The 13,245-nt window shown below is 44.8% G+C and overlaps 1 protein-coding gene across 3 annotated transcripts in view; it reads left to right on the plus strand.

Annotated features, from left to right (window-relative positions):
• ttyh2l (tweety homolog 2, like) overlaps positions 1-13,245 on the plus strand; it is a 33,083-nt gene that overhangs the window by 15,478 nt on the left and 4,360 nt on the right. For 2 of the 3 annotated variants that reach the window (XM_037089026.1, XM_037089027.1), the window contains 7 exons: positions 2,021-2,241; positions 5,716-5,811; positions 8,160-8,232; positions 11,020-11,089; positions 11,169-11,224; positions 12,889-12,981; positions 13,068-13,160. In XM_037089026.1, coding sequence (XP_036944921.1) covers positions 2,021-2,241; positions 5,716-5,811; positions 8,160-8,232; positions 11,020-11,089; positions 11,169-11,224; positions 12,889-12,981; positions 13,068-13,160 — 702 coding nt within the window. Of the gene's footprint in view, positions 1-2,020; positions 2,242-5,715; positions 5,812-7,826; positions 8,004-8,159; positions 8,233-11,019; positions 11,090-11,168; positions 11,225-12,888; positions 12,982-13,067; positions 13,161-13,245 lie in introns of those variants that run through there. The other variant, XM_037089028.1, reaches the window with a different exon arrangement.

Raw genomic sequence — 13,245 nt, forward strand, 5'->3', positions numbered from 1 at the left:
GTCTCTCCTCAGTGTCCTATTTCTCAATGTACTTCCTCGCTCGGCTTTAAACCCCAGTCATCATATATATTGTTTTATCGCCACGGATAATACAGTAAATCTCAGAGATATAGAATCACTGAAGGCTTGCACACCGGAGCTGCGGGCCTCGAATCAGTCTCGTCTAACAGGCACGTCCAATATGGAGAAGCCTCCTTGTGACCCGCTTTCAGTAAAAAAAAAAAAAGAAGTGAGCTTAAATCCATTTTAAGGGAGGACGGGATGGTCCAGATTAGGGAAATGTGGATCACCCACAGCAGCCTGCTGATGGATCCCATTTCTCACACTCAGGCGTTACAGGCTCGCAGATAAGATTGGGGGCGTTTATGGAGGGAGCTGTGAGGGATGATGAACACAGAGGTGGGGAGTGAGAGCAGTTTACTGGCAATCGCATCCTCCCCCCCCGGGAGAGTCGGAGTGGAGGATGGGCCCATATCTTCAACCTCATCTCCACTTCATGGATACTCTTTCTTGGGGGTCTTGCTGGGAAACCATCCGAAGGATCCACTCAGTAGAATTTAATCAAGACTGTTTGAAATGTTACAGAGTGGAAGAGATAAGTTTGATTTTTTTCTGTCTTTATCGTGGTGAGTTTTCATGGCGTGGGACCAAACAGTCTCACTCAGAGCAGGTTCTGCTCGTTCGTCTTATAGAAAAGCGGAGCTGCTGCAAACTGCTTCTGATTGCAAATACAGACAGCTACGTCTGTTCACAGTTAGACTCCTACTCACTTTAATGGTGAATATACTGTTCCAGCAAAGTCATGGTGGTGCAGGTGTGTCGCTAAAGAGGTAACAGTTACATCAAAATTCTAGATTAAAAGAAAATCAAATTTAAAATTAAAAGAAAACTTCTGAAACTTCTCAACTTGCATGAAGGGACAGTTCACCCTCAAGTCAAGAGTTTTGATCTCATCTTAAAAACTCATCAACAAAGTCCTTTTTCTTTAAATCATGACCTGGTTAGTCAAGATAATCCACACATCTTTGTTTTGAGCGAGATGGGGTCTAGGTTGCCCATAGACAGGAGGCTGGCTAACGTAGCTAACTAACGTTGCTAAGGTCACAGCTCAGCAGAGGACAAAACCTCGTGAGTACACGACTTAGACGAGCAGGTCAACGACACTCATATATCTGTTTATCTGCAATTTTTTGAACTGTCCCTTTAAAAAGAGAGAAAACTGATTGTTTTGCTGACATGCTCGTGTTGCCATAATCGTTGAACTCGGTCAGAAAGCGAGGATACATTGTTCAGCATTGGTTCACGTGTTAAGAGACCTCAAGAGTCAATATGGCAGCAGGTTTCACAACGTTTACCATTTTGATGGCAGAGTTCCCCTTTTCCTCTGTGTTTTCAGAGTGGAATGCGCCTTTAATGCCTCATTTTTTTTTTCTAAATATCTGTTTAAGTGGGTCAAGCTATCGAGCATGTGATTCTCAATGAAATGTGGCTCCGGCAGGGAGAAACAATTTCCACCGCCGTCAGCGCTCGCCGGAGCCGGAATTGACCCGTCGGCGGCTCCGCTGATGCTGTAAAAGTGCAGCCGTTTACTGCACGCGTTGTTTCTCTTCAAGCAGAAAAAGTCAAATGTATTTACTCAGCTCCGCCGAGCCTCCTCCTACTCTGTTCTCTCTATCAAACACCCCTGTGATAGCAGGTCTCCCCGGTATTGTTATCAGTATTCTACACTAACACTGTTTACCTGAATATAACACATGGTTGAGGAGGAAAGTTAATCTTTTCTCGAGGGAGCGCTCCTTTGCTTCTTTCACCTCTCTCTGTATTTTCAATCTTCGTTTTATGAATATCTGTATTTTTATGAATTTATTAATGCTGCTGTTCCTCCTGACCCTGTTTTCTCATTGACTCCTCTTCACCCCCTCTTTCATCCTCAAACCTACTATTTCCTATATTTCTTTCCATCTCCAACATTATTCCAATCTTTATTTGACTTTTCTATTTTTTATTTTTTTGTTTACAGGTCGCTGGATCTCTGGGCGACACAGAAACTGGACTCAAGCAGCACCTGGAGCGTCTGGACGAAATCTTCTCCACGAGCGCCGACTACCTCAAAACTCTGCGCTTCATGCAGCTGATGGTCGGCAACATCATCCGCGAGCTGACGGCTCTGCCCGACATCAGCAAAGCCAACGTGGACCTGGCGGCCATCGCCGACCAAACAGCCTTCATCGAGTATTACAGGTGGGTGGAGTCTCAGTTACTCCCCCCGGGGGTTGATTGACGTTACTGCATCAGCGTGTGTGTGTGTGTGTGTGTGTGTGTGTGTGTGTGTGTGTGTGTGTGTGTGTTTGAAGTAAACATGGCGCTCAGAATGGGGCTATAAGTGATCCGGACCAGACGCACAGCAGATGGGATTTTATTGATCTCCCCTGCGGAACACCGACCGGAAAAGCCATTTTTCCTGATTGCTAAATAAATGAAAGCTGAAATTGAGCTTATTGCCCACTGTGCAGTTTGAGCCGTAATGGCCGCCGCTCACACAGAATGTTAAGCATGGCAGAGTGGCTATTAGACCATAAATGAGCCTTCATACCCTGCACACCACTGCTCACATTGATTGCAATAATTACTTTGATGCGGTTCTCTCTTCCAGAAGTGTGTTCTCTTTTCAAAACATAGGGGAAAAAAAGTATTGAAAGCTGGAATCCAATAAACAGAGAAGAAAAAAAAAAAGAATCGTATCCTATCGACAGAGAAAAACAGTCGGACTGAATAAAATATCCCGCATTAATTCAGAAGCAGGGTGCTAATTTATGAGGCTCCAGCGGCTGGCTGCTCCAAACTGTGAGTGTAATTTGATAGCTTCTGTAGTTTTTATTTTTATTTTCCAGGCACATAAAACTTCACAGTGCTGTTATGCGAATGTGAATTTCACGTTTGCAACCTGTTCACTTTTTTTTTTCCGTAAGAGTAAAGAGCAATTTGTGACTAAATTGGAAGGAGAGACTAACAGAAGATAGATTCAGGGTCGTCTGGTGCCTTTTTTTTTTTAAAAAAAAAGAAAGATTGGTTTTATATCCGTCATGGAAGTGAAGTTAAATCAGCGAGGCGAGGGGCTCGTCTGGATGTATGAAAATATTCTGTACATCTGAAGTCGATGTCGTCTCGTCACTCTGATCCCATAACTCCGCTCCGTCCCGGGAGCTGGCTGCTTAATTGCAGAGTGTAAAAACTCCTTCTGCAACATGTTAAATGCTCAAATTTGGTTAATTCCTCAGCCGCCCCTCGTTCTCGCGACACTTCTTGTCACCTTTCACTGCATGTGACGTGTGAGTTGTGACCCTCACATGGTTCAATTCATGGTTCAAAAGTTTAAAAATGACACACGCATGCCTGTTTAACACTTTGTTTACTCGTTCTGAGGCTCATCTCCCCCTGTGGGTCTGTGGAGAAGTTGTGTTAGTCACCCAACACGTTCTGAACACGACAGGCAGTCGAACAGATAACCTCCAGTCTGCTCGCCGTGTTCACGGAGGATTTTGGTTTTTCCTTTTAGAGAAATGATTCAAAACTTCTGCAGTAAAAGCGTTTAATAGATGTTCTGCAATATTCAAACTGTCCATGGTTGGTTTCTTATAAATCTTGCTCTCACAGTGTTATTTTTCTGTAATCTTCTTCCACATCTCCGTTTTAGACTAAATGAACCATAATTGCCCTCAGTAGAGCGCATACCTCTCCCCACCACCTCATTTGTACCAGCCACATAAATATGCCTGATTGTTTTCATCCATACCCATGAATTATTCTCCGAGAAATTAATGCAGAATGTTTTGTTTTTTTTGTTGTTTTTTTTTTTTACAAAAAACGCCCTATATATCCAGCAGCAGCGTCCCGGATCCCGTCCCTTTTTATCGGGATCCGTCCCAAAAGTTAATGGGGTCTCTTCCAGGCTGAGACACGTCCTCCATCCAAGTTTCATTGAAATTCATTGAGCAGTTATTCTGTGTAACCCCGCTGACAAACCAACAAACAGAAAACACAGCCAAAAAATATAACCTCCTTTCGCCGGAGGAAATGAATAAACTTATGTTTTGTCCTGCTCTGTTGATAATTGCCTCTCAGAGGAGAACGGAAAGCAAAGCGGTTGTTTCTTGTGACGGTGCAGCCGACAGTAAAACCTCTCTGGAACCCTGGAGGATAATAACGCTCATAACGCTGACATTTGTGACTCCTGCTCTTCCTTTATTAAGGGAACGTAACGGATTCCCAGTCATGTATATGTGAGCGCGGGAGTCGGTGTCAGGAGCCATCACGGTGTACGAGAGCAGAGGATTCATGATTTATGACCTCAGGTCTGATTGATTTCTACGTAAACCTGTCTGCAGTAGTGTGAGGCTGCACCGCTCACTAGTCAAGGTCTGAAACAGGTCCATGTGTCTGTAATATAGACTCTCAAACCCAACTGAAAGGACAAAATCAATATATAAACATGTTAAGTATCAATTATTTTACTAAATTCAGGCATATTGCATAATTTCCTCTGAACCTGCGTTTGAACGTGCCGTGCTGATAGCAAAGTGTCCCTGACTGCCGGCATGACAGAGCACAAACAGCCGCAGTCGTACCGCTGCCAGTGACTCACCGGCCTATTCCTATCTTTAATTTCATGCATATATTTTCCCCACATGGCGTGTTGTTCCTTCCCCGACACCAGATATTCTTCAGGAGTTGCCACTTTGTGCATTCTGACACTATTCTCCCGGGTGTTGATTGGATTTCATGCAGCCACTGGGCTATGACCGGGAGCCTCGTGTGGCAGGGCTTTATTGACGAGCAGCAAATGTTATGGCCAAAAACCCCGGCAGTGTTACTCGAACAAGAGGGAACCTTATATCTCCCCGCGCCTCATTCTGCTTCTGAATTCATCCCCGTGCCTGTGTTCACAGAGACGCATCTCTGCTTCTGTTTATGCAGATAAAGAGAAGTGAAGTCTCTTTTAGTGTTTCTCTCTCTCCATCCGTACGCCTTTTTTTTTTTTCTTCTTCTTCTTCCTGGCCAGCCTGCAGTCTATTTTCAAAGTCTATTAAGGTACCTTCAGACTTCTTCACACGGCGCAAGTGAATCATGTTCTCTGGTGACCTTGGTGTACAGATTTACTACAGCGCAGCGGCGAGTTCACAACAAGAACAAGACCGTCGCTTGTATACGGCGTCTTTAGAGAAATTCACCTGTTCGCGTGACATCCTGAATGTTTTTGTCAATGCTGAAAGATTTACAGCGCTACCAGGGCCTCTGGAGTTTAAAAAAAAAAGGAAAAAAATGAGTCATGAGCACTCCCACGTGTTTAGTTGGTCAGACACACACACACACACACACACACACACACACACACACACACAGCTCGACGAGAGGCTGACTGTAGGCCACTCCTGTGAAGGACATTTTCAGAGCTTGAAAAATTAATGTCTATGGATTTGTGGTGTTGAATTATTAAGCCAACAGGCTGGAAATTACCTGAAACAGATGGGCTCTAACTAGGAGACAAGGATGCTGATATACACAGACCTCACACATTCAGTCCCAGACATATGTCGGACCGGCGCTTCCCGAGGCGTGTACATGTCCAGGAAGTGTGCCGTCTGCAAGCGGGAAAAAAAAAATGTCATCAATCAGGGTTGTTATGAACTGACGCTTTCGTGCTCCTGTGTCTCGTAGATGGCTGAACTATCTGCTGCTGCTGATCCTGGATCTGGTCATCTGCTTGGCCATGTGCCTGGGGATGGCCAAGCAGTCTCGGTGGCTGCTCATCACGTAGGTAGCCCTCGAGTGAACTCGCAGGTGTTTGCTTTTCATGTCCAGCTGTGTTTTCACTGGCCGCCGACCAACAGGGCTGCGCTCCGCCTCCCTGGCACCAACAGGGTCACTGCATTAACATCAACATCGACCGCATTACATCTTCAAATAGCCCTGATGCTGACTCTGCCTTTATTCCTCCCCCCAGTGCCTTTCACTTCCACGTGCTATTAAAGGTCCAGTGTGGAAAATGATATTAATAACTCTGATTTGATTAGTGCGTAATCACCTGAAGCTAAGAATGTTTTCGTTGCGTTATGTACGTGAGGGAGCGAATCCTCCTTCACATGGTCTGCCGTGTTTCTACAGTTGCCCAGAGCAGACAAACCAAACAAACACTGTGCTTTTGTGCTTTCAGCCGCCCTGTATGGAGGAGGGTAAGGTTAACGGGTGATCGGATCAGGTCACCACAAGATGCCACTTAATCCTACACACTGGACCTGTAAAGTTCCCATGAAGTCAAATCAAAATCACAAACGTCCTGCTCTTTACCTCACAGATATGACATGACTCATCCTGCACTCTGGGGCCTTTCTAATGTTAATGACTCCGCCTCCCACATAGAACGCATCATAATTTATTGAGGAAGTGTTTCCTGGTTTTCCCCTTTGCTATCTCCTGGCTGCTCTGCAACAAGTAAAGCCATCCGTCCAGATTTGAGGCAAGGGTAACTGCTAATTACAGCTTAACCAGTAATTAACGAACACCTCCAGACCGGGGCTGTAGGCAGCCTCCGAGAACTACAGAGGCGAGTAACAGAACTGAGGTGATTTATGGTGTTTCCTGATGGATAGTTACTGCTAGCTTAGTTGCAGCTAAATGTTTGGCAAAGTTGATTAGCCTTTCATCTGGACTCAAATCCTGTAAGTAAACCATCTCAGCCCCGAGTCATTAAACTGGCCTTTGTCCTCTTGGAGTCCGTGTTGTCCCGTCCTTGCTGGTCAGGTTCACTGTGAGACACCAAATCTAGGGAGAGTCAGCAGACCACCAGCTCCGGGGCTGTAACGCACATTTAGCGCTATCGACTGCTGTAAATACCGATCAATATCCACAACAATCCCTCAGCCGTAGCAAATAGCGCTTTGCTAGCCATTTCATGGGAAACTTTATGATAACATACATGTATTCAGGCACACAGCACTGTAGCTTCATTGTCTTTTTAGTATTTCATTTAAACAGGATTGATAACTGTATACTTATGTGCAAGTAAACGACAGTGGAAAATGAGGAAACACAACGATTAAGATGAGGAACGTCTGACTTAGTAAATTATAACCAGTAATTTAAACCGACAGGCGATCCACAGTCCAGACTTCCTTTCCCATTTGCCCAATTTAGTGCAGCCTACGTGTCAGTGTGAGCAGCCGATGCTCCGGATCGCTCTCCACATCCCCCCTCTGATGGCTCTCACTAATGCCTATTGATCGCCCGAGCAGGATGAGTCCTCTCCCTTAACTAATTATTAAGTGCTCTCAGGCTACTTTATTGGTGCTTTCAAGAGGGTCCGATGAACGAGCGGAGGGCAGAAGCGCTCTGCAGCCATTTTTAAAACCATCAGGAGGGCTGTTCAGAACTCACAGCACTTTCTCTGGCTCCTGGCTGTGGTCACTAAGAAAATGCTGGTTGATAGTGGGGATTTTTTTTTTTTGGGGGGGGGAATGTCCGTACAGTCCACCTCCCCAATGTTAAGAGCCTGTTGAACTCCTCTCAGACGAAAAGGGGGGCTGATGAAACAAGAGGTCAACAAACTACAGCTGGTGTCAGCGTTTGATTGGCAGCGAACCTACTCTGTGATTGACAGCTAATACGTCCGTGAGTGACAGAAAGTGCAGCCAATTAAAATGTTGCCAGCGGAACCCAGCAGAGCAGAAAGGAGATGGAAAGTCCCCAGACTTCTTTAGTCGTGGTCTTGTGAGACTGAACCGCTTCGCTCAAACGTAATGCTGACTCCATCTGATTCTATAGACTATCTTTTCTATTCTTGAGCTAACAAGTGAATCCAGCAGGAGTTATTTTACCTTTACATCACTCCATGATAAATTGAATTTCTAATCTACGATTGCAGCGCTGCAGAGCTTGTCTTGACTCTGTCTTCGGGCAGAAGGAGGAGAATTCCCAGACAAATGCTGCAAAGATAAATCAAATTACCTGTGGGTGAAAAAAAAAAAAAGTACTGAAGATCATTGTTACAAACGGTTTCATCTGCCTCTCTCTACGTGTCTTTGTCTGCAACTCCCTGTCATCCCCTCCCTCCTTCCCTCCCTCCCTCTCTCAATCTCTCCCCCATTTGTTGTTCTTCCCATCAGGATCATGACTTTTGTGGCGCTGTCCCTGATCCTGAGCTGGGCCTCACTGGGAGCGAGCACCGCTACAGCTGTGGTGAGAGAAAAGATCTTAATTCAAAGATGCCTTCCATGCGTGTGTCGATTCACACAAAGTCATTCTCTGACATGGTTAAAGCCCTTAAAGGTGCATTATGTAAGAATTGGGTGCCTTGAATTCATACGACCAACAAAATAGTGGGAGTGTATCACAGGAGTTAGAAAACCTGGTCCAAACTGTAGATGAGTCTCGATGCGAGTCTCATTTAGCATCTTTTTAAAGACACATTAAGGTTTAACTCTAATTAAAAGGTTTTTAATATCTTATTTTTTGTTGTAGAACAACACTTGGAGTCACTGGTTCAAACATGTTAACTGATTCACAGATTTTAGGGCTCTTTTATCATTTTAAACTGCATTATAATGACTTTGTAAGTGACTTGAAATGGTAATTGGGTGCTTTACATAAAGTAATGATATTCTTGGGGTATATTAGGCAGATATGATCATCACAAGAGGGTTTTAAGTCACTACAAGTCGCTGTTGTTTGCTCTGTTTCTATGCAACACCAACACTCAAACATTCAGCTGTAGGAAGAAGGAGACGGACACGTCTGACTGGAGCTGGACTTCAAAGTCTTGTCACACTTGCATTATTATTTATGTATGTGTGTTTGTGTGTGATTGGACCCTCTGACGGTCTACGCTCTGACGCCACAGACCAGTTGGTGAGTTTTTTCTTTTAACCCTCAGCGTTGATCCCGTTGAAATGTCAGTGGACGCTGATGGTCTTTGTGTTTAGCCCCTCCAGGCTCATTCAATTACCTCCCGGGAGCATTACTGTCAATAAGCATGAGCTTGTGGACACGTCTCCCTGGTAAGACGTGTCTGCACATGTTTGTTTACGTTTGCAGCCGGTGCTTTTCTGCGGTCAGTCATGCAGTAAAGCTGATTACAGCTCCCCGGCCTCTGAGGTCAATCAACCCTCAGCCCCTCCGCTGCAAACGAAGCTGTTTTCTAGCATTAATTGCTAGATCCGCTTTCTTCGAAATCTCTTCTTAAGATGCGCTTCGGCTTTGTTCCTCTTCCTTATGTCCTCCGTGCTGATGACAGATTGTTGTCTCTGCCTGTCTGTACAACATGTGTTCAGAACATCTGGGCTTAATGGAGCTCACATTAGGGACGCTGCCTGGGGTGCAAAGAGTAACCCCTTGCTTCCAGCTTTCCTCCGTCCCTTATGTCCACTGTCTCCATCTCCTCGCATCCTGTAGATTAAAGCATCTGTGGATTATCTCACAGGATTTCACATCTGCACAGTTGTTGTAATTGAGACGGGGAGGGGGGCGATTTTAACTTGGAATTAACCGTCCGGGTGTGAAATGTAGACATCTCTTGTGGTTCTTGGAGAATGCTGAGCTTCTCCCGCAGTTTTAAAGCCAGATTATCTTCTGCCGATGAGCATAGCTCATTACAGCCGAGCACAAGACCTGCGTTACAACCTCTGACCTCTCCGGCCCACTTATCCAGAATAGTTGAGGACAGCGTGTCTTCGGCGTGCACGTATGTCTATAGACTATTACGTCACTTGTGAGCTGAGGTGAATTTGCTCAATAACATCAAACCTGCCTGGTTATTAATAACAGTGAGGCCGGTCCTGTGTGGAGGAGACGCGGTCTCCGGTGATAGAATATGAATGTGGGACAGTATGTGAAAGCAAGTGAAGACATTATTCAAAAAAAAAAAAAAACTGCAACATCCAAAACATGTTGCATCTTGAAAGGGAAGGTGGATGATGGTGGTGTCCTAGAAAAATGCTCATAAATTTATACATATTTGATGAGACGGAGCATAAACAAAAATGTCCCCGCTAGTATAATGAGATGGAGATGAAGGGTAACACCATAACAGAGCTTTGCAGTTTATTGCTGGAAAAAAAAAATGAAAAAGAAAATAAATAAAAAAGGAAATGTAATGAGGGAGAGTGTGTGTGAATCTAACTATAGAAAGTGGAGATGAAGCGTAGGTAGGCCCTTTGTGTGTCAGGTCGCGCTTTTGCAGCTCCGTTTCCGTGTGTTTTACTTTTCTTGCATCCTGTGTTGCGTCATGGTTTTCTTTTTTTGGTTTTTTTCACTGATGACTGTTTTGTTAGATGGCTCGCTGTGCTGCACTCCACAACGAGAGGCTGCAGAAAAACACACTGATTGGGGGGGCCGACCTCATACCAGCCTGTATGAGGAATAAACTTTGACTTCTCTGACCCTGCGTCACAACACGTCTTTGACGTCAGCGCGTTTCTTCCCCCCAGCTGTGAATTATTCTTTTAAAGCTTTTTTTTATTGTTGTTGTTGTTATTTTCCTCCTTTTCTCCAAGTTCTCAGTAGACGACGTGCACAGAGAGCGTGACCTTGACCCTCTAATTGTTTATGCATGCACATTAGCAGCTTTTCACGGACGAACTAAAGAGCACGAAAATATGAATCATGCCCGGTCAGCAAAGCACGACACGCTCCACAGTGTCGATGCAGCACTCTCCGGTTTGATGCTGCGTAACACATGTTTTGGTTTTTTCTTTTATCTGTGGGCTTGTTTATTGTGTGTGTCTATATGTGAGCGCATGTTTCTGTGTCGCACATGTTTGAGGGCATTCATGAAAGCTTTTACTTCACATGCTCAGTCGCTCTGGAGTTAAAAACGTTGTAACACGAGTAAGTTTGAGAGATTTTCTGATAACCGGCCGTCACAAAATCAGATTTACTCTGCGGCAGGGTGAGAAATTGGAGTCTGGTTCAAGTCTTTTTGGCCTCGAATACTCGCAGAATTAAAGCACGCTGTCTGTTTTCCCACAGGGCACCAGCGACTTCTGTGTGTCTCCTGACAAGTTTATTGTCAACCAGACCAAGGATTTCCTCAGCGCAGGTAATTCATCTCCACAAACACAATCTCACACATCTTCTCTGTTACCCTGCTAATCTCTCTCCTCCTCCTCCTCCTCCAGATGTTGCACACTATTATTTGTTCTGCAGTCCAAATCTACAGAACCCCTTCCAGCAGGTATTGACTTCAGCTATCTTCTCACTCACACACACATGTAGTTGTTGACTCTGAGTCACACGCTGGAAAATGTATTGCTATTTTTAAAACAAGGTTTTTCCTTGCAGGATGCCAGGCGGCCAGATCTTAATCGGGCCCTAATCGGCTGTTATGAAAAATGAGCCTCCAACAACTAATTCAATTACTTAAAGTGATAAAGTTTGATCAAAGAAGATTCCTTTTTTTTTCTTCCCATATTTGGGTCTCCAAAAATGAGGCATATCTTTTACCCCGAGTGTAATCTGTGCCACGGGGTGTTTCTCAAGAGCGATGTATTTGTAGTCATTTATTCAGTTTACTGTAAATCATGCAGAAAGGTAGCGACTGCACATGAGCTTGAATAACTGGAAATGACAGAGCTATCACACATCCTCAATAAATCCCATTTAAAAACACTTCCCGTCGAGCAGATTTAGACGTATAACTTCTATAATGAGCACAAAACTCACAACTGTTTTACGTCTGGATGTGGAGTGTAAATGAAGCACCGGAGCTGTAAAAAAAAAAAAAGCTCAGACATTTTGCTTCAAGCTGACAGTGGAAGTCGTCCTTGTGCACATGACCGGTCGAACCGTATGATAGTCTGAGTGGCAAACAGATTCGTGACGATGAAGTTTGCCTTCACGATCACTTAGCGGAGGGTCAAGTGTCGGCGCATGGAGTGTGAATTCGATGCCCACTTACTGACGAGGAGGAGTTTTATTTATTTTCTTGAGTGACACTTCACCTTCCCCCCACACACACTTCAACGCTCTCCTGGCATCGTGCAACTTTAAAATCTCAAGTGTATTATTTACTATCCACACTTAGCGAGGATCGTTTTAATCCCTGAATGGATCTGCTGACGGTAACTAAACATGGATTTTAATTATTACTGCTGTGGATTCCCTCAGAACACGCGGCAGGAATACATCCCAGCTCATCAAGAAAACACCTGACTATTGAAAATATTAAAATACATTAGACCAAGTGGGATTAAAGGGACAGTTCACCTCAAAATGAACAGTCTACTTCTTTCCTTCAACCTACTCCAGAGTAAAAATATGTGTTTATTTGATTTTTGGGTGAACTGCCCCTTTAAGCTCATGTGACCCCACTTCTCTGTACAGTGTCGGGCTCTTTTTTTTTTTTCCTTCTCGTGAGCTGCAACTGTATCTGCGTGACACGTATCGAGGGAATTGGTGGCGGATTAATCCGTGACCGGTAATAATTAAAACCCAAATGTTTAGTTACCGTCACCAGATCCATTTAGGGATTAAGACGATGCTTGTTAAGTGAGGATAATGTTTTTATCTGATGGCCTAGTTGATATAAATATTGCTCTTTTGTTTTGTGTGTGAGTGCGGGTGGTGTGAAGGGGGGAGGAGGGTGGAGGGTGACTGGTGGGCGAGACAGTTGGTGGTGGAGGATAATCTGGGCCCGCCAGTCTGGAAAAGAAGTGTGTCCTCTTGTTAAGCGCATTAGAAAACCTTCTTTAACACCAAATTACTTGTTGACGTGCCGCTCCCAAACAATGCTCTCCTTAATGGGATCCTCTGATTGTTTGTGTTGGGTGTGTGTGTGTGTGTGTGTGTGTGTGTGTGTGTGTGTGTGTGTGATGATGACGGCTGATTATGTCTTCACAGTCTTTGACAATCTGCCAGCGTTCCCTGACCACCATGCAGCTCCAGATCCAGGGCCTGCTGCAGTTCTCCGTGCCTTTCTTCCCCACCGCCGAGGTAAGTGACTGACCGACACACCATCACGGCGGGCTGTGGAAAAAGTGTGTATCATTCTCTCCTCTCGTTTATACCTTGTTATACAGAGAGACCTTTTGGGGATCCAGCGACTGTTGAACTCCACTGAGTTCAGTGTACACCAGCTAACAGCCTTGCTCGACTGCCGCGGGCTCCATAAGGTGAGGTCACTTTTTAATAGGGCTGCTTTTGGAGCGTAGCTCAGAGCCTCATAGAGGAGCGACTTGACTGATTCTCAACCTTTTC

This window comes from Acanthopagrus latus, chromosome 23, assembly GCF_904848185.1.
Source record: "Acanthopagrus latus isolate v.2019 chromosome 23, fAcaLat1.1, whole genome shotgun sequence".
NCBI classification, from domain to species: domain Eukaryota; kingdom Metazoa; phylum Chordata; class Actinopteri; order Spariformes; family Sparidae; genus Acanthopagrus; species Acanthopagrus latus.